This window comes from Rhipicephalus sanguineus, chromosome 7 (genome assembly GCF_013339695.2).
Source record: "Rhipicephalus sanguineus isolate Rsan-2018 chromosome 7, BIME_Rsan_1.4, whole genome shotgun sequence".
Classification (NCBI taxonomy): domain Eukaryota; kingdom Metazoa; phylum Arthropoda; class Arachnida; order Ixodida; family Ixodidae; genus Rhipicephalus; species Rhipicephalus sanguineus.
In genome coordinates this window covers 13,068,535-13,090,044 of record NC_051182.1, presented here as the reverse complement: position 1 = coordinate 13,090,044, position 21,510 = coordinate 13,068,535, and the positions used below count along the sequence as shown (strand labels likewise).

Genomic DNA, 21,510 nt, shown 5'->3' with positions numbered 1-21,510 from the left:
CCTGCACAACACTTCACCGCGCACGTTGCGGAACACCAGGGGTGCTATCGCGGAACGATGCCTCATGCCATATTCTATCATTCTATGCTATTCTTATCATCCACCACTCGTGGCTGGCTGATCGTGTTGATAACACGGACGGACCGTCGCCATAGAGTAATGTGCCGTCACAACGAAAATGTGTTGGACGCATAAGAAAAAAGAAAAGCCAAATTTGTCGGTTGCCTGTAGCTGATGACAGTAGCGATGCACTGCCTTTCATTGTGTATTTGCCTCCGAGATGCAAAGCTCGTTTTAGATCTCTGAGGCCATGATCCGATCTCGAAGTTGTTCAGATGCGCCGTCGATTTCAGCTGCGAATCCGAATTATATCCGAACCACGGCCGTGGCGGTATCCGCTGCTGCTTCCTTGTCTCGACCCGACCTCGGTCGGGAGTTCGAATTAGCCGAAGCGCGGTCAAATCTGTCCGAATTAATGAGGGCTCTCAGCCACAGAACAATGCACATTTTGGACGGGACCAGACGCCGCGTCCAAATTAACCGAAATTCCGAATTAACGGGGGTCAAATTAACGAGCTTTTACTGTACTTCTTGGCACCTTAAGTGCTGATGACTTCACCGAACAGCAGCAAGCCGACCTGGAACTCAAGGGTCTTGTGGAATAACTCGAGGGCAAGGCCACTGTTGTTCCAAAGGTATTCAAGCGAGGACTGGAGTCGTTTTTTGAGGAATGGCATGCTCCTAAAGAAAAACTTCTCGCCACTTCGGGCCAACTACCTCCTCTAGTACCTTCAGCATTACGTCCAGAGGTTCTGGAAGCTTTACACGACGACCCGACGGCTGGACACCTTGGTGTTTCCCGCACGCTCACGAGAATACAAGATACTACTGGCCTCGTCTCACTGCCGACGTCAAAGACTTGCCGAAACTGTCAGCGACGGAAGACACCACCGAAAAGGCCAGCCGGACTTCTTCAGCCGATCAAGCCACCTCGCCGCCCATTCCAGCAAATCGAGATGGACTTATGGGGCCGTTCCCGACGTTGACTTCAAGAAACAAATGGATCGTCGTAGCTACCTACTACTTCACCCGGTAAACCAAAACAAGGGCCCTGCCCAAAGGCAGTGCCGCCGAGGTAGCCAAGTTCTTCGTTGAGAACATCATCCTACATCATGGCGCCCCAGAGGTCCTCATCACGGACAGAGGTACCACGCCTTTACTGCAGACCTAACTCACGCGATTCTGAGATACAGCAAGACAAGCCACCATCGGACCACTGCCTACCACCCACAGACCAATGGCCTCACCGAGCGCCTAAATAAGACCATCACCGACATGCTGGCCAAGTACACAAGACCTGGGATGCCATCCTTCCATATGCCACCTTTGCGTACAACACGGCCGCGCAAGAAACGACGCAGATGACGTCATACACGTTGGTCTACGAAGGAACCCGGCAACGACACTTGACGCCATGTTACCCAACATCCCCGACGAAGAAAACATCGACGTCACCATTTACCTTCAGAGGGCCGAAGAAGCCTGACAACTCGCCCGCCTACGCATCAAGAATCAACAGATGACCGACAGCCGCCATTACAATCTTTGACGACGCTTCGTGGAATACCAGCCCGGCGACCATGTTTGGGTCTGGACGCCAATACGCCGACGTGGGCTTAGCGAAAAACTCCTTCGGCAATACTTCGGGCCTACAAGGGTTCTTCGACATCTCGGTGCTCTTGACTACAAGGTCATCCCGGACGGCATTACGAACTCCCAGCGACGGCGCGCACGACTTGAAGTCGTCCAGGTCGTGCGCCTTAAAGGGGCCCTCTAACACCCTTCAACGCCCCATTCTTTACTCGTGGATTGCGTAGACTGAAGTACGGACGAACTAGTGCAGCAAGAACGGCAGCGATAGCAGCACGCAGTACGAAGTTATTCAATTTAGAAAATTCAAAATACAAGAAAAAGAATGCCTACCCTCAACTCGATTTTCGCGGGGTCACGTGACCACATTTCAATCTCTGCTGTGACGTCGGATGGCGCTCCAACAAAATGGGCTGAAAGCTCTTACGTAGGGGAAGCTCTCACACCATTGTTGCTTCTCCTTTCCGACGTATTGTTGACGTCGTTGCCATAGTAACAAATGTGGCTCCTGACACCTGACTTGTCAGAACTTGAGCGGGCGCTACTGCTTCGAAGCGTGGCTGGCAAGGCTTTGTCTGCTGTTCCTTACAACGACACGCCATGTCATTCCCTCCTCTCATTCTGAGAAGGGAATTTGTGGAGCGGCATGGGGGGTTAAACACGGTCGCCCCTATGCGGGTTGTTCGGTGAGCAGCCCGACTGTGCAGCGACAACAATTCAACGAAGAGGATTACTTGCACCGTTTCAACAACAATCATGAGCCTACCGCACATGCGGAAAGAGGCAGCTCGCAAACGTACAGACGTAAAAAGAAGGAAGAGGGACAAGCGTTTCATATGGACATCCGACCGGCGCAGGCAAAAAGAAACCAGAGGTGAAATGGCAGCCAGCGCCTCTGTCGTACTTTGTGGTTGTAGTGATATCTTTTGTTGCGACGGCGGCTATTTGGAGTTCATTGAAAAAGCACTGAAAAGAAAAACGAAACACAATAGTAATCTCAACTTTGATGCTACGCCCCGATCACTTCTAACGTTACATTTATCCAATCATAGGCTGGCGCTCATCGTCGTCATTTCCGCCCGCAATAGTTCTGGCAAGCGCCACTACGCGCTGATGCGGTCAGCAGCGATGTAGCGACTTCAACGCGTGATTAAAATACTAAATCATTTGATATTGGTGCTTAGACCTATGCTAAAGTTATCCCCAGCCATCAGTCTAAGCAACCCGCAAGTAAAAAATGGGGGGTTGAATAGTGTTGGAGGGCCCCTTTAAGCCGTTCTTTGCGCGTTAGCGAACCTGGGGACTCTCCTTTTTCCTTTGTTATTGTAATTTATTTGTGTATGCACTTGTTTTTTTTCTCTCTTCTATGTTCTTTCACAAGCATCGGGACGATGCTTTTTCAGAGGGGGGGGCAATGCCACGCCCACTTCTTGTTTTATTTTGATGTATTCGGGTTTGACCAGCAAGGACGGTTATCAACGCTCGACGCTGTCCGTGCCACGGTGTTCGAGAAGCTTCGCGATTGTAGTAGATCGTGTTAAGATTGTGCGCAGGAGGCAAATAGTCTAGATTATTCCGGAGCTTGCATGACCACCAGTGATAAAACTGGAAAGTTTGATGCGTGATGTATAAAGACGGCGCGTCCCAGCCATGAGCAGTTTTTCGACAGCCGACGCTCTGTTCGCCACTATCAGTGTACAGTGTGTATTGCTGTAGTTTGACTTTCCTTTTCCTGGCCACAAGTTCGGCCAAATAAAAGAGTTTCATCTTCGACACGCCGGCTGCTTCCTTCTTCGACGTCACGACCCCGAGACATCGTGACTGGGGTCAAAGCTGCGACAAGCAGTAGTTTTGTCATTGTCGCATGCCTTTAGAACTGCGTAGTCGCCATCCATGGTTGTGCATTAGCGAGCCAAGTTTATTCAGCAGCAGGTGCAGTGCTCTGCAGTTTTGTTTCGACTCAAGGTGTAGGCCGCACGCGTGCCTTCAGAACCGTATGGACGCTATGATCGTGTTAGTGAGCACGATTTTGTCCACAGCGGATGTGGTGCTAAGAGCTTCGTTTTGACTTCAGACAATGTGTGTGCAACGTCAGGAAACTCAAACATGGTGGAAGCTGTTGAAGATGAAGAGCTTCAGCGGCAGTACACATGCTGCCATAAAACTCGGTTGCTACATTGTGATGGACAAATAATCAGTTGTCGGCCATCATCACATGCACGAAGTGGTGTTGGCAGTGGCAGTACATAATAAGGGATGAGTTCAGAGCACATTTCGGCTTAAGGCATCTTGAGCTGCAGTCACATCGTAAACGAAGCCCCCCCTCCCCCCCCCCCCCGAACAAAATTTCCGGCTATGCCACTGCTGGAGATGGCTGCTGTGCCTTTGACACCCAAGTATGCGGCCGGCTAGAAACGGGCCCATGACATGGAACCGCATATGACGCTGCTGCACCCGTATGGCCGTTGAGAGTTGCGTTTGTGCTAGCATTGCTTCAACATGTGAACTATCTTTGTGCTATCATTTCCAGTTCGACAGAGTTGCCGTAGCGGAAGTTCATGACACGAGTTGAAGGTTTTCAAGTACTGCAGAGCATAATGGTATTGCACATTTGGGGAGTGGTAGAATGGACTTTATTAAGTGCAGTATGCATATATTTAGGGCTACATCATTGTGCCTGCTGAGCCTACCCTCACCATTACAACCTTGGTCGACTTTCTACCCATTTGTGTCTTGTTGGGGGAAAGGAGCAGAAGCCCAATTGCGAGTGTAAAAAGTGCCCTTCAAATGAGTTCGTTGATTGTGCGACCTCATTTACGACACACAAAGACGAGCGTTCCAACTAGCTGATGCTACTCCGTGTGGATAGAGCTTGTCAAGGTGACAGACCTGGATACACGTGCGATCGAGGCATATCCAGAAGTAATCTTAAAGCAAGGAAAACTAGATCGCAGAAGCACATGAACTGCCAGGAGAATAAATTTTCCATTCTAGGAAGGCATACTGTACCCGTCGATTCTTTTTGTAATCGTCAACCTAGGGGCACGTGAGTTTTTTTTATATTGCACACACAAATATTTTGTGGTCATTAGATTTGAGTAAAAAAAAGGAGATTTTTTTAGTCGAACGGCATCAGAAAGTTGTCGTACAATGCAGGTTCAGCATAAAATTGCATCATATAACCAAGATTTTTAATACATTATTTCTATTGATGTTCTGCCAGGACAAAACCGATTTGTCGTAAAATGCGAGTCGTTGCAAAACCAGGGCACACATAATAGAGGTTTCACAGCATTTATCTGCTTCTGATGCAGAAGCATTTTTCATGAGTAAGTTCAGCAAGTGTCTTCAGGAAATCGGATGAGCATTGTGGTGAGAATCTGAGGCAGCAGAGCAAGCGATATTCAAACATAATACAGTAAAACCTCGTTAATTCGAAGGCCTCGGGACTGAGAAAAATATCCCAATTAAGCGGGATTCCCAATTATCCTAAACAACGAGAAATCAATTAAATCAGCCAGAAAACGTGATACACGGAAGTCACACCTTTACACCTTTATTGTGGCAAGTCCGCCTCCTTGAAGAAAAATTCCTCCATGCGTGACTGACGCGTTCGGTAGTTCCCAGCACTGAAAGTCGTGTTTTCCAGCCTGTCAATGAGGCGCAGCATCTCAGCCCCGCTGCCGTTGCACTTGACGAAGCTGCGCACAACACTCAAGGCATCGATGACATCTGCCAAAGGGGGTGCTCGGGAGGACTCGTCATCACTGTCAACATTAGAGGCCGAATCGGTTGATCTCGCAGCTATCTCGCTGTAGATGTCGGCGTAACACGTCTGCACTGTGCACTCGACATTTGCGTACTCGGAGAATCCGATTGGAGTGCACTCCTCGTCCTCTGCGTGCAAAGCCTCATATCGAGCGCAGAGGGTCTCCCCTTCTTCATCAAACGGCGAAGTGACAGCAGTGACAGCACACTCAGCGGAGGTTGCCTCTTCTTTCACAAACCCGGCGTGCTCAAAACACTGTCGAATAATGGTGGCCTCCACCTGCCTCCATGCGTGAACAATGAGGCAAATACCACCGAGGAGGTCAATGTTATACTCCTTTCCGTTGTCATAGCAAAGGAGCATTCGCTTCAACAGATTGTAGCGATATATTTTCCTGGTGTGGTGTATGACGCCCTGATCCATCGGCTGCGATAGCGACGTCGTGTTCGGGGGTAGAAAGACCAGTCTGATTGCCTGCAGGTTCCGAATCATGTCACCGTGAGCTGGGCAATTATCGACGACGAACAAAACGCTGCGCCCTGCGGCCGCAAAGTTGCGGTCAAGGTGCCGCACGTATTCTTCAAAGAGTGCGGCCGTCATCCAAGCTCTCTGGTTGTTTTTATAGATCAGGTCATCCTTGGGTGGCAGTCGTGCATTTTTGAAACAACGAGGCTTTCTGTCTTCCCAATAACAAGCAGTGGCAGCTTGCGCTCACCGCACATGCTTGCACCAAACAAAACAATGATTCTATCTTTGTTCTGTTTCCGCCCCTTAATGTCTGCCTCCTTCAAAGCCAATGCCTTCGTAGGCAACATTTTGTAGAATAGAGCAGCTTCATCAAGGTTGGAAACATCTGCTGCTTCATACTTGGCCAGTAGTGGAGCCAAAGTGTGCTGCCCAAGTTGCAGCGCCAGCTGGTTGGCCTTCTCACGGAATATGGTCCCATTGACAGCAGGGTGTGCTGCATGCTTCTGCAGCCAGTCAATCAGAGCTGCTTCGTCGGCGTACATAGGCGGGCATATCGTGTACGCTTTGACGAGTGCATCTTGCTGTAAGCATCGAGAATTTTCTGCTTATTCTTGATGATGCTGCACAGCGTTGACAGAGGCACGTGGTGCTTTTCGGCGAGAGCCGTTTTCGACGCAGTCGACTTGCTGGCCTCTTCAATTAAGCACACCTTTTCTATAGGGACAAGCTCTTGTACTTCGGCATCTTCCTTCCAAGGACACCTCAATCAACCAATTCACAGGGAAGACACTCAAGTGGAGAGAGGAGACAAACGGAGCAGTCGCACCGAATCGCACAATGCTCGCCAGCCGACATCGAAATGACACAGACTCCGCAAAACATTCACTTCGCTAGAGTGGCTAACATCGCTGTTGAGAAGATGATCATGATCGCAACCGCACGCATTGCAGTCTGGCAAATGCTCAAACATGGCGTCTACGACGTATTTCCGGTAAAAAAAAAGCATGGCCTTCGAGATCTGTTTATAAAAAAAAAAGCGTATATTTTAGTTACAGCCTCTGAAATTCGCAACACCCTTTGCATATCTCGGAAGTCGCAGCCAAGTGTGCCAATTAAGGGGGGACACTGGTCTTAGAGATGAAAGATCATGGAAAAAATCAATTTTCTGACTACTATTTTCGTAACATACAAGCATTGCTGCAAGTGCTGACCAAGTTTCTTACATCTTGGATTGATATTTCAGCCCCAACAGCAGTTTATATCACCAAAACAAGCTATATTTCGATTGAGAAAAAGCGCAAAAATTGGGCTGCTTTATAGACATGCTGCTTCTGAATGATGTGTGCTGCAGCAGTAGGCATGCAGGTTATGTTCCTGGTGGAGACTAATCATCTAACACAAATATTTCAGTATCTTCTATTACATGTGGTTTAAAATTAGCTTTATCTATTTTCTTGCACTTTCTCAAAACAAGCTTTTACTCACCCTGCTTGTTTGGTGCGACAATTGCTCAAGCTCTAGAATAGCTACAGCTGTACGTTTTTTGCTGTTTGAAGCTAAATGCATAAAGCTTGAAATGCTGCTAGCAGATTCCTTCTTTTCTTCTTCTATAATTTTTTAAACTGCCTGTGTTCTTGATTGTTAGTAGCTGTACTGCAAATGCTAAATTGCTAATTGTTGTTGGATTTGAAAACTGCTTGCAGCAGTTCGATTCTTATTCATTCTGCTTTCCACTCATGCATTAAACATAACTTTCTGCCCAGTTTATTATTATCCATTGTCTCACCAAATAATAGTAATTTAAATTTAATTATCTCAATAATTATTTGTGTCAAAGAAAAGATTACTGCATGTTTAAAATCAGCACAAAAAAATACATCAGTGATGTGATTGACTGAAGCTGTTTTGGAGCAGTTTTTTGGAGCAGCAAAAAGTGCGTTTTGGAGCAGGTAAAAGGGCTTTTGGAGCAGCCAAAAACGCGTTTGGGAGCAGGGAAAACAGCTTTTGGAGCTGTTTTCCCTGCTCCCAGCTAAAAGCTCACTGCCAAGTGGAAAATGAACCGTGTGAAGGAAAACAGTCAAATAAGAAGGAACTCTTTTGAAATAAAAAAGTTCTGTCCAATAATGGGTGTTTGCATAACACCACTGGATCACCTAACGGCCCCGTAAGCATAAAAATTGGCGTTGCAGTCTTATAATGGCTTAGTGTGGTCAAACAAACAACGCAGGTAGGGTTTCCCAACTACAGTAGAATCTCGGTATAGAATCTGAAGGGGGAGCGACAATATTCGTATCACCAAAAAACTAGCAAAATCTGTTTTCAAACCACGATATACGCACAAAACATTTATTTCCATCAAAAGAACTCGCATACGCCTTTCTGGGACACACGTGAACGGACCAATAAGGGACGGCGCAGCTGGCTGTCGCGAAATACGTCAAAGCTTCACATGAGGCCAAATGAAAACTAAGTGAAGTCCACTCCACCATAGTGACCAGGGGCATAGTAAGGGGGGTTTGGGGGTGCTCAAACCCCCCTCGAATTTTTTCGGTTTTGCTTGCGTATATATACACGCACACATACAAACGCACGCCACGAACATACATAAAGTGTGGTTGAACACCCCCTCCCCCCCCCCCCCCCCCCGAAAAACATTTCTGGCTACGCTCCTGATAGTGACAAGCGAAGATCGACACGAACGCCGAAAGGCTTCGTGCCTGGGGCATATATGGTATGGTAAACTTTATTGGGGTCCTGGCCGAAATTTTTTTTTTTTTTGGGGGGGGGGGGGAGGGGTTGGCACCTCCTTGATTTGAAGTGGGGGCCGCGCAGGCAGATGTGGTCAAGTGTCATTTTGGGCTGTGTATGCCATAGCAAAATAAATTTTTTCAGAGGGGGAGGGGGTGTGACCCCTCCCCCAGTTACGCCACTGCTTCGTGACTTTTTTTTACGACTATATAGCCTCTAATCTACCGCTACGTTAGCCGCGTAGCTTCGGAGCTCGTAGTCGCTATCGATGATCGCATTGATAGCGACCGTGGTTTCGTGCGCGGCGGTTGCGGCAAACGGTAGTTCCGTTTTCAATCCGCCTGCGCTGGCCGCGCACGTGCCTTCAAAACTTTTCAAAACTACGTCGTTTGTTGCTATCTATAATCGCATCTGCCGCAGTTTTGTGCGCGGCGTTTGCGGGAAGCAGCGTCGCTTAGACTGGGCAGGCGTTGGACGCGTGTGCACTTTCGGCGTCCCGTCAGTTTCGTCGTCGCCATACATGATAGTGTCAAAAGCGACCGCGGTTTCGCCCACAGCCGTTGTGGCAAACGATAACCAGAGTTCTGACAGTGTGCGCGCTGGCCGCGCGCGTACTTCCAAAGCTAACAGCATTCTGCTCTTGACCGTCGCTCGATTGATTCGGTACCAAAGTTCTTATCACCCGCCGCGACGCGGAAAAGTGTTCGGAACATCCAAATTTCGGCCCATTCGACACAGCGGAATTCGGCTGGGGAATTTCACGAATTCGTATCAGCCGCTTACGTTTACATCAACGCCTCCTAAATTGGTTTACTGTGGGTTCGCAAAAAGCCTGGATCGGACTGGGTTGCAATTTTTGTGAAGTCCAAATACGTCTGATATGCAGGTCTTTGGAGTTTTCAGTACACCTGCTGAATTCCGGTGCTGCTTCGTGGCCTCAATGTGCCTTCTGCTTGTAGCATGTCGCTTTATCGCTGCAAAACAATTATGTTCGCGGTTAGTAGTCTGACTGCAGACAATGCAAAATCCACTGCCATCGCTGCCTTGGCGACACCAAGATGGTATAGTGTCACCATTTTCGTCCATCTTGCTCAGGATGTCGACAATGAACTTGGTGGAACGACCTGAGGCTCTGACCCGCCGAGGACGGAATAGTCTTTGTTGATAGCCGTTCCACGACGAAACTAGTTTTCCACGAGGTTTGCTCACTGACTGGAGTCGCGTTCAGTGAAAATCCTCAAACAACACGAAGCTGCCAATTAACTGCGCCAGTTCACGGCTGGTGCGAAGCTTGTCCGCCATCTTGCCAGCTTCTCTGTCTGCGATAACTGCGGTTATTATTTTATAAGTGCTGTTATTTCTGGTGTGTAGCTATCCCTAACCACGGTTAAGGTTGTCCTTGTGACAGGGGTAAAACACTGGTTCTAGTAGTGGAACTTAAAAAAGGGGGCAAAAATAAGACAGGCATGGACGTCGCTGTGCCACACTGAAATTTTACTTCTATGTTGCTGCGGCGGTGCGGTCACACCAGCTCGCGGCGAGCCGCTCCTTCCGAGGTGCATTTTTGGGGGGTCACGCCAATTTACAGCAGTCGGGAGAGGGTTATGCCGTCCCCCAAAAACCTGAGCAAGCCAAGCCAGCGCTTAACGAGCCTACCCATCAATCTGCGTCCGGTCAGGTACCCCAGAAAGCGCCAGGCCGGCCAGGCCATAGAATAAAGAACCAGTTTAGAGAAGGGAAACTGTAGCCTTGACAACGGTACGAAAGATAAGCAGCGGTAGCGCATGGAACTACCGAAGGCACCCAAGAGATGGCGCTGCGTAAACAGGAAGCGGAAAACAAAATTTATTGTTTATTTAGGTAGAAAAAAGCAAATGGCTGCCTTTTTTTATTCCGTACCTGGTGCGTATGCGCATACGCGGGTGCCCTGGCTGGTTTTTTATTCTATCCTTTTTAAACAGAAGTGGACGAAAGAGGCCGGGACTCGTGTAAGGCTACGGAGGTCTCGTTATCTTTCGCCCGCTTGTTTTGAGCGCGTCGATGCGCCGAGCAGCATGCCAAAGCGCCCTTCGGAACGCAGTACCTGTGCGTACGAAGGTTACATGGAACCGAAAGGCATACATTGGCAACTGGCACCAGTAAGAACAATTCACGAGTGAGTAGAAGAAACGATCATCTTTATTGACAGTGAGCAAGCGGTAAAAGGCCCTTGTTCAGACATCGTGAGCTCGTAAACGACTAGCCTTCGCGGTACTTCAAAGAGACAAAACAAATTAGATGACGTTTGTTGCCCGTTTCCACCGTCAGCTAGCGCTCACAATAACCAACTTGTATTGTAGGACAGGCGTAAAGCATCAGCATTTTTTTTGCTACAGTTTTTAGTACTTGCTTTCAACGAGTACGCCTGAAGACCCCCGGGTTTATTGTTATTACAACGTATTGCGGTCGGGCTGAGAATACCAAGCAGGTTCACGCAAAGAAATCACATTATAGTGGATGCCTACAGAATGGCAGAAAACATGAGCATTTTAACACGTGATACCGATGAAACAACCCATAAATGGGATATATGCAAGGCTTCAAAGAAGTGCAGGAATACAGAGAAGGGAGAAACGATTTTCTATACCGGTCATTCTTTTATTGTGACATCGCCCCTGGAAAGTAGGCTTCATCAACAGTCTGGCCAAGTCGTGCTCATGCCATCGCATAATTCACTCGTTCATTTGAGCCCACCAGACTTGCAAGTACAAGTGAAATAGCAGCTTTGTCCACACGTGTTAGCATACAACTCAAAAGCAAGAACAGTGAAGTGTGATATGCTAACGAGGTCACAAAGCAGAAAGAAAAACGCTGAGCTTGAAAGTACGTGTACCTGCTATCGTCGAGGAACCTGTGGAAACTGACGCCTTCGCTGGTATCGCAGCTCCTGCGGCACCATACAGTAGCACACCGACTGCCCACCATAATTGCAATACGATTACATCGGTGAATTAAAAAACTTTTTAGACAACATTAACGATAGAATTCGCAAGAAAACGGGGAGCAACAAACCAGCTGCCAACCATCGGACGATAACTGCGCATATTCTGCGCGTTATCTGCGGCACCCGAGACACCCGAGACGCAGCGGCGCACTTTTTGCGCTTCGTCACTGGTCACAGCGACGGTTCGCTTGCTCGCTACCGCGCGCTGGCCGTCAGCGGTGAGCGACAAGGCAGAGATGTTTTCAATCACTGAACAACAAATTTACTCATCATTCAAACATTACTTTCAGTTACACAAGAAAAAGCACTTTTATGCGGCAATGATAGCTGTATTTCTCTTAAATATTGCTTTTATTACGGCGCCTCTGGCGGATTTTTTGGCGTTGCCGAGGGCAGATTTGAACGGAGCCACTATGGTTTGTTTGTTAGCTGCGACGGGGTCGATTTTTTCGCCCCCCTTCGGCGATGGCTGGAACTTGAGACTTTCCGAGGCCTGGCCAGGCAGCGTGTCGCGAAAAATGATGCACGAACCCATTCCTCTCGCCGCACGAAAATTTTGCCACGCGGCAGCTTTGGAGTGTCGCGTTTTGCCGCCGCCGGCGCGCTGCGCACGTTTTACTCGCTAGTGTGCTTATAGTTTGGCGCAGTTTTGGCGCAGAACAGCGGAGATGTAGCAGGATGTAGCAGGTTTGACGTCTTGGCGCAGTTTGGCGCAATTGGCGCAGCTATCACATCACTGATACATACATACCTGTGCTTTTTAAGTGAATCTGGTCAGAAAATGAACAAGATAGCCCCAGGTACCATGTCCCCCCTTAACCGGGAAGTGGCAGACTGGCCGCACCAATTATCCAGTTTAATTTACATGTAAAAATTTGGGACCGCGCAAATAATACAAATTATCCGGGATTCCCAATTAACCGAGTACAAATTACCAAGCTTTTACTGTACATACAATCCCATACTGCTGAAATAAATTTGCAGTATGGGCAGTGTAAGGAACACGAGCGATTAACCTACCTGCCCTCTCCTGGAGGATGAGTATGGTGTTTAAATTTGTTTTGCATGTTGTGCCCTGAACAAGGTAACAGTATAAAAGTACAAGTGAAATATAACATGGTAAATTGCAAGCTTGAACTTTGGTGAAAATTCATTCCGAAGTCTAGAGAGGAAGCTTACGGACCTAGTAAGCTTGTTTTCAATATGCATTACATGGTCAGACCATCTCATGCAAGAGTCGAAAACAATGCTGAGCGATCTAAACATGTCCACAATTTCAATAACATTATGTTCTAGCTTCAGTTCATTACGGACAGTGAAATCCAGGCTAAATGGCCGAAAAAATGAGTACAAAGTGCCTGAATGTACAAATGAGGTCTACCTGGTTCATGCGGAAGCGTCCGCGCTGGTGCATCGGCTTGTGCATGCGCGTGGTGTCCACCAGCTGGAAGGTGCTCTCGTCTTCGTCATGGTAATATGCATACTGAGTGCCAGAGCCAAACTGCGATGAGTATTTGTCTGGAACGAGGGCACAAAATAGCATGCAAAGTATTGGAGAAGAGCAGCTTCGTGGACCTTAAAGGGACAGGCAACCACTCAGAACATGAATTGAGAAAGCCCCACTAATGAAAAGATTGTCTATCACTTTGTTTAAAATGAACCCAGTTTTTCTGAGGAAATGCAGATTTGTATTCTTATTTCTTCACTTCGAACTACTATTGGTGCCTCATGCGGCAAAAAAGCAAAGATGCACTTGATGGTGACCACATGACCTTTATTGTACGCTGTTAATTGTCTCTATATTAGCGTTGAAATGCAGTACACTTTTATTGCGATAGTAATTATAGGGACACTCTCGGCTGGTTTTTGCCGTCGCCGTCATGTCCTGTACATGTATAAGCATGTGTGTGTGTGTGTGTGTGTGTCTGTGTGTGTGTGTGTGTGTGTGTGTGTGTGTGTGTGTGTGTGTGTGTGTGTGTGTGTGTGTGTGTGTGTGTGTGTGTGTGTGTGTGTGTGTGTGTGTGTGTGTGTGTGTGTGTGTGTGTGGTGTGTGTGTGTGTGTGTGTGTGTGTGTGTGTGTGTGTGGTGTGTGGTGTGTGTGTGTGTGTGGTGTGTGTGTGTGTGTGTGTGTGTGTGTGTGGTGTGTGTGTGTGTGTGTGTGTGTGTGTGTGTGTGTGTGTGTGTGTGTGTGTGTGTGTGTGTGTGTGTGTGTGTGTGTGTGTGTGTGTGTGTGTGTGTGTGTGTGTGTGTGTGTGTGTGTGTGTGTGTGTGTGGTGTGTGTGTGTGTGTGTGTGTGTGTTGTATAAAAGCCATAAAGAAGAATAATCCGGAAAAAATATTTTCAGAAACACGTGATTGGGGATGCAAACCTGCGGCCCCTTGCTGCGACGCACGCAGCGTTAGACTCGGCCACGGAGCATACAACGTTTAGCATGCTAATGGCGAGCTATTTATCACTGGCAGTTCGCAGAGCTCGGAGACGCTTCAAAGCATGTTCTTTTTATTACCAGTGATATGGCGCGAAGAGCGCACTTTAGAGGTCATTGCCCCACTCGTTTTGACTGGAGTTCTGACGCACGTGCCTCGTACCTGTACCATTGGTACTTTGCCCTAGAGGGTGTGGTCGCCCTCGAGTACGCGCATATTTCGTGAGGAGGGCAGTTTGTAGATCTTGTGCTTTCACCGCAAAGTTTGCACTGAAGCTTTGCGCTGAAGCTACAGAACACACGAGGGTCCCTTAGCTTGCTGCAGCGGCCGCATTTGCAAAAGGAATGAGCTGCTAGCTAGAAGAGCCAAAGCAGGGGCAGTTGGTTGCGCATAGTCGACACTTGCAGCGCACTGCTAACACACAAAGAAGTTAACGACTGTGTCAGTTGTTAGTTCACGCTTGTCCTCTGTATGGCTGTGCCTTCTTTGCGTTTGAGCAGCACGCTGCAAGTGTCAAGCTGTGACAGTTTTATGTTCGTGCTTGTCCTGTGTGTGTTCTTTTCATGCATCCTTTGTGCTTGAGCAGCGCACTGCAAGTTTCCAGCTGCTTGCCATTCTTCATGTGACATTTTGATTAGTTGCTATCACATTCATTGCTCCGCCCTTGTGGTGAAACTGACTTTTCTTATTATAATCTTTTCTAACTAAAAATGTGCAGATATGCCTTTGTACTGAGCAGAACAGTGCCACCTTCACTTGACGTATCATCCAATGCTCATGAACAGCAGCATGAACATAGTTAGCTGAGGACCAAGCGGCACCTGCTGACGAGTTGGAGAAGCATGAAGAGTGGGCCTCCGCGATTAGTTCTAGCAATGCGTTGCCGGAGCTAATCGTGAAGGCCACTAGCGCCTGGCTCACAAGGCAGTAAAGGGACCTCATGTGACTACGAGCATTTGGGAAACTTATTTGACCTGCTTTTTTATATTCAAGAACGGTTCAAGATGTCAATACGAACGTGGTTAACCCCAGTTTCACTCACTCCTGTGAAAGCAGAACCTTGAGCGTAATGAACAGTTGTCAAGGAGGGATATTAGCACTGCTATCGCTTCACAGTGTTGCTGGAGGACACTTTCGTACTTTAATAGGCTTTTCAGATGGAAAAGTACTGCTTATAAAATAATCGCATGCTTTTGAAATGAACCGCTGCAGCTACAAACACTACGAAGGGTGAGCTTTCTGTTGCGCCGTGAAAAACTGTTGAGAAAAATTGGTTGTCAGCCCCTTTAAAAGAATATATGCAGTTCAGACTGCAAAGCATGCTTTTACAATACTAAATTTTCACAGTAAGACGTTGAGTGCTAGCGAAAATAAAGGCGAAATATCTATTTCTTTAATTTCAAGGCATCCAGTGCGATGTCATGGAAGTGGACTTTGCAGAATATTTCAGGCCATCATGCATCATTTTCTCCGTTCAGTGCCTTTGGAATAAAGTGCTGTCTGTGCATGCAGACAAGAATTTCAAGGGTGGTGTGGCAATCCATATTGTTTTTTACACTTTCAATGGCTCACCTGGCCTTTTCTTACGGCTTATGATATGATCACAACTAATCAATACTGTTGAACCTATCTATTTAAAGGGCCCCTAAATTTACCCTCGGGTCAAAATTTAGTTGTGTTGTGTAGTTGTGCACGACTCTACAACAAACATGTAGCTGTGAAAATTTCTCGAAATGGTGCTGTAATAGCGGAGTTAACACATTTGAACAAAATGTGGTCCTCGCTGGTTTCACTCTTTCCTTCGCTATGCTCCATTCATAGGCTTGCCTCGCCTCCTGGCCGACGAGTATTCCTCCTCGCCGTGCGAGGAGGAAAAGCAGGAAGAGCATACAAACAAACAAGTTCTCGTTGCTGCTGCTGACATGACCACATTTTCAGGGTGACTAATATTCACAATAACTTAGAGGTTTTACGTCCCGAAACCACGATATGATTATGAAAGATGCCGCAGTGGAAGGCTCAGGAAATTTCGACCCCCTAAAACTCTTTAACCCTTTACTGCCGGTTGTCGCGAATTCGCGACATACCGAAAGACGCTTTCCAAGTAAAATACGAAACGCGTGCTGCCTTAAACGCCGGCTGTCATGTATTTGCGGTGAATGTAGCTCTTAGCATGAGGCATCTAGCGCCATCTCATATAAGGTATTCCAAGCTGGAACCCAGTGTTGTGTATCAGTTGGTGGAAAGCGTGGAGCACGTGCAACAGTTCTGACTTCGTCGTTGTTTTCTGCCTGAGAGATGTATGTTCCATCTCCTATAAAATGTTTTCGATGGGCACACATCCAAGACGTTGCACACCACACGTTACGCTGTTTTGAAGTACGTTTTTTCTTGCGCGATCCTTGCTTCTTTGGTATGTCGCGAATTCGCGACATCCGGCATTTGAGTCAGTAAGTGATGACTGCCGGTATGACAAGTTCATGATGGACGTCGGCCCATTTACGGAAAAAAAGGGCTTCGCACGCGCTTGCCACTTGAAGATAAAAGTGACGACACCTTTCTCAGTGACAGCGAAGACGACGATGTCGATCGCGTTCCTGATGCACAAGCGCGAGTGTCTATCTATCGAGCAGTGACGATGAAGACGAAGATGCGCTAGACCAAGCACGTGCCTCTCTAAAACATGCAGTGTGGTGAAAAAAACACTGTCAAGAACAAAAGAAGATGCCACACTGGGAAACCGCTCTTCCTCAATGTGACACTGTCCGAGCTCATATTGAATATTTGAAGGAATTTTTTCATGACACCTTTATGGATCACATCGTTGAGCAGGGGTATCTGTTTGCGACGCAGAAAAATCATAAAAAAGAACTGGCTCTGTCTCGTCACGAGCTAGATCAATTTCTCGGTGCAGCCACATTCATGCCATGCTGTCGACACCCAAGGAGTCGGCTGTACTGGGCGGCGGAGTCTAGGGCCCACACGGTGGACGACACGATGTCACGTGATCATTGGGAGACAACCAAGTCAAACTTGCATTCATCAACAACGATGACGCCAAGTTACGTCGCACTGAACAGATCCGCTTTATCGATGCGGCTATGCCACAGTTGCGTCGCCTTGAACATATCCCTGTATTGAGCTACATATTGGCTTAAGTGCCGGTTGTCGCGAATTCGCGACATACCTAAAAGTATGCATTAAAGTTTGATTTTGGATAATGAAACTGCAGATATAATTAAAGGTTCCTATTTAAACTTGAAAAGTGAAAAAAACAATTTTTTTCTTGGACGCTTTCATAATTCAGGCATTAAAGGGTTAACATGCTCCTAAATCTAAGTACACACGCCTGCAGAATTTTGCCTCAATCAAAATGCAGCCACTGCGACTGGGATTTGATCCCGCAATTTTCAGGTTAGCAGTCAAACACCATAATCACTAGTCCACCACGGCTAGTTTTTCCGGGCGACATCGCAACCAATTCAGGGGATACTGAAAGGCCCGGAAAGGAGCACGGGATTGTTTTATTTTGTGGCATGGCCTCGGCGCGTAGCTGGGGTAGCACTGCCTCGTTTGGCACTGTTGACCATGATGGCATTCTGAACTTCACGAGCGTTCACCCGAAATGTTAGAAATATGTATATATTGAAGATGGTTTAGGGGCTCTTTAATTTTGGCTGCTCTTTAATTTTGGCTCATGCATACAAAGTGCACACCAGGGGTGCAACAGCCGAATTAGGATTTGGAGCAATTTTTGGAGCAGCAAAATGTTGCTTTTGGAGCACAAACATCCAAATTAGGAGCAGGCTATGGAATAAAACGCTCAGTTTTTCCGCCCAAAATCCCAAATTTGGAGCAGTACAACAACTCAAACTTACTTTTAGAAAAGAAAAATATATACAAACTAAGATCAGCTAACTCATGCAGAGTGCACGTGAGCACTGCTATTTCAATAAAAGCAGCCTGTTAAAAACACCCTGCAGTGCAAACAATGTCCAAGTCCACATTAGCATTAGCAGAGCCTGTCAAACCATTTGACAGGTGCTGCATATGCTATTGTGAATCTGCCAACCTAGCAACCTCGAAATTTGAGACAGAGGTGTGCACAGGCTCATCATGTGGTGTGGGTACGCATGAGTAATTAAGAAACAAAATGTGCTGTGCCCTGTAACAGCAAGTACTAGTAGCCCCTTCTAAACCATAGTATGCTTTTCCACACAGCAAAGGTGTACTGCGGCAAAAGTGGCGTTTTTTTTTTTTTAAAGCATTGCACGTGATAGAAGAAGGTCAGGAAATTTTAGAACCACTGCCCTTTTTTTCTATTCTTCCATGGTGAGGTTAGGGTATAGTGGCCTAGCAGTCAGGGTTATGGTCTGCACGTCTGGATTGGATGATCATGCGCAAACTGCAGATGATTAACACATTCTCAATTTCTTGCTGAAATTAGTGGTACTGAGAAAATTTTGAGGCTGGTCGAGTATTTTTGTGCAGCGTGGCACAATGTCAACAAATTTCATGATTTTGGCTCAGCTTGGTGCAAAAATAAGGAACTGTATACAATTGGCGCAGCTGTTGCACACCTGGCACACCCATAAACAAGCAGGTTTACCCATACACTTTCTTGCACGAAATCATGCCTTTCTGAGCATTGCTCCGTATCCTCCTTACAATCTCAGTGACGATGTACATACTGTCTTGCATACACACTGGTTAGTGCCAAACTGCACGCCTAAGGGGTGTGCATTTGCATCCCAATTATGGTCCCTTGAATACTGGCTAGTCTACCGTCCGCATGGGCCACCGTATGGGAAGGGGTTGACGCTTTCTAAATGACCCCGCAGGTGGCGCTGCGCGCTTTCGGAATGTCACCCGCTCATTGCTCTCGCCTGCTGGTTCATTGTGTTGTGTTGTGGTGCTGCAGATCGTCCGTTGTGTTACTACGACCACAACTGCGACGGCGTGTTAGCTGGACTACGTGGACCTCACCTCATCAGTCTGCGGGAACGAATGACCATCCAACTGCAGCACAATGTTTAGTGATAATTAGTTCACTAGCAATTTATAACATTGCAAAACCACATAAATCAGGAAATTGTGCCCCAGAAGTTATCACTGCTCTGGCTTCTCTTCCTGAGGTACAAACGGAAAGAAAGATTGCTGTACTGGATAATTTGATTGATGGAGGAATGTTTGGTGATGCTGAAAATGCACTGCAAGGTTGCGCTTTGCGCAATATCAGTTCGTCGGACCACGAGTCTTCTGTAACGGCAAAAAGCCATGAAATGCTTATTTAGGATGTCGCAGGGTACACAGTAAGAAAGATCCTGAGAAAGACTTCCTGTAATGAGTGTGTACATTGCTGCTCTCTGTGGAAAAGCGCGGTGCTGTGGATGATGCTTCTGAATCCACATCAAATTTTGACGATGGAGGTTTTATGTGCCCTTCGGGCCCTCTTAAGGATATTATAACCGTCCTTGAGAACAGCTTCACTACATTTTTCAGCGGAAGTAAGCTACACGAGCAAAGAAGATGACTCTTAAGGGCTCGTTTTTTGTTTGTTTGTGAAACACACTATTTAATGAAAGCTAACAGACAATAATGCCAGGGAAAAGTATACGGGATGTTATTTGTAGTAATTAGGATATAAATGTGAAGAAAGTAAAGTCCCTGCCGGCGGCAAGTTATCTTTTCGTCCACTTTACTTTCTTCACATTTATAGCCTAATTACTACAAATAACATCCCGTATACTTTCCCTGGCATTATTGTCTGTTAGTTCTTATTAAATAGTGTGGTACACGAGCAAAGCATTCTCGACTTTGCCGATTTCATTACGTGGGTACAGCTGCCTGCACTAACATAAACAGAGCATGCACAGCAAATTACTTGCCAAATAGTGAAGTTTTACATTATTCTATGGCTGCGCATTTTGTGAAGGCCCATTAACAATGAGAGAACAGCAAAAAAAAAAAAAAAAAACAGAGCAGCTGAAGCATTTGAAAATGAGGAGATGTAAATAATTTTCCTACCTGTGCAATTCTTCATATTTATTTGCTTTCATAACCACTTTCGTTTCCCCGTTTTAGTTTTTTTTTTTATGCTCATGCCAATAAATTTTTTGAAAAAAAGGTAAACTGGTTCTTTCAATGTCAGTCGGTGCCGTGCCACCTGAGAAACAACCTACACACAGTACTACCATGCATTCCTTTGATAATGTGCCTCGGCAAAGCAAAAGCCTTTGCGAACGAAAGCACGTGATAACGTGTTAATCGAACCGGTTAGTATTTGCCATGGGCACAATTACACTGCAGCGAAAAAATATTGCAAGAATTGGTCAAGCTGAACTATGCTGAACGTGCGCCCGCGCTTCGGCGACACGCAGCTGGTCGGCGGAGCGTCGCTCCCCAGCATGAGGACTGCTCGAAGCGCCACCACCCGCATCATTCGGTAAGCGTGCTCGCTCTCCTCGGCGGACGGCAGACTAGCCAATATTCTAGGGACCCTATCCCAATGGCTACATTGCACTATACATAGGCAAGGAAGGCACCAGCAAAAAAAGAAAATGAAGCCGCTTTCTCAGTGCGACCTAGCTGGCACAGCTGCAGCTTTGCTGCATCCAAGATCTGCGAGATTTTAGCATGGAAACAAACCTTTACTTCTGTCATTATTACTTTGTCAAGTTATACCCTATCACACAGCAAATCTAATGTCATTTACAGACAATGTCATTCCTTTGCAATGTCATTTGTTTGCGGTCACACAAGGAAACTAATGAGATTCGATGAAAACTACATTTTCTGTCTAATGAGTTCATGGAACACATTCGCATTCGATTTCGGACCGAACGTGTAGCCTCGATACCAGGGACCTTAAAGGAGATGGCTATTATCTTATGTACACAGTAAAAGCTCATTAATTCAGACTTCACAGGACCAGAAGAAATGTCCAAATTACGAAATGTCTGCGTTATTGAAAGTATCAAGAAAACAAACAAATGTCTGTTACATCAATACACTTTAATTTTCTGGATGAATACATAAATGCTGTACTTCTTTCGCATAAATGCGGTGTAAAAGCCGCAGTTTTTGTCCTCCTGCGACTTCGTTCTCAATGCAACCATGGCGCCAGAATGCAGTGCTTAATTAGCCCAAAACGTGCTCCACACCCCTCCCTTCTATTAGTATAACCTCGTTACAACGGATCTGTTTACAACAGACATTCAGATATTACATACCAATTTGCGGCGTTATGCCGACCTCCGTATTTTTTCCCTTGATTGAGCTTCGTTTACAACCGATTCTGGTACAACGGACATTCGGATATAATTGACTAAAATGTCAGGCCAGCAAGGTGGTCAGGTCTCCTTTAGAGCGGACTTTTCTACCACGGACATACTAAATTCAATAACTTCCGACTTCAAACATCGCTTAGCATACTTTCGGGACAGGAACAGCGCGCCGCGGATGT

The 21,510-nt window shown here is 46.7% G+C and overlaps 1 protein-coding gene across 1 annotated transcript in view; it reads right to left on the bottom strand.

The window, feature by feature from the left end:
* Positions 1-21,510, bottom strand: part of LOC119400584 (eukaryotic translation initiation factor 3 subunit D) — a 118,748-nt gene that overhangs the window by 43,466 nt on the left and 53,772 nt on the right. The window contains exon 3 of the mRNA XM_049417729.1: positions 13,000-13,136. Within this exon, the coding sequence (XP_049273686.1) occupies positions 13,000-13,136 (137 nt within the window). The remainder of the gene's footprint in view (positions 1-12,999; positions 13,137-21,510) is intronic.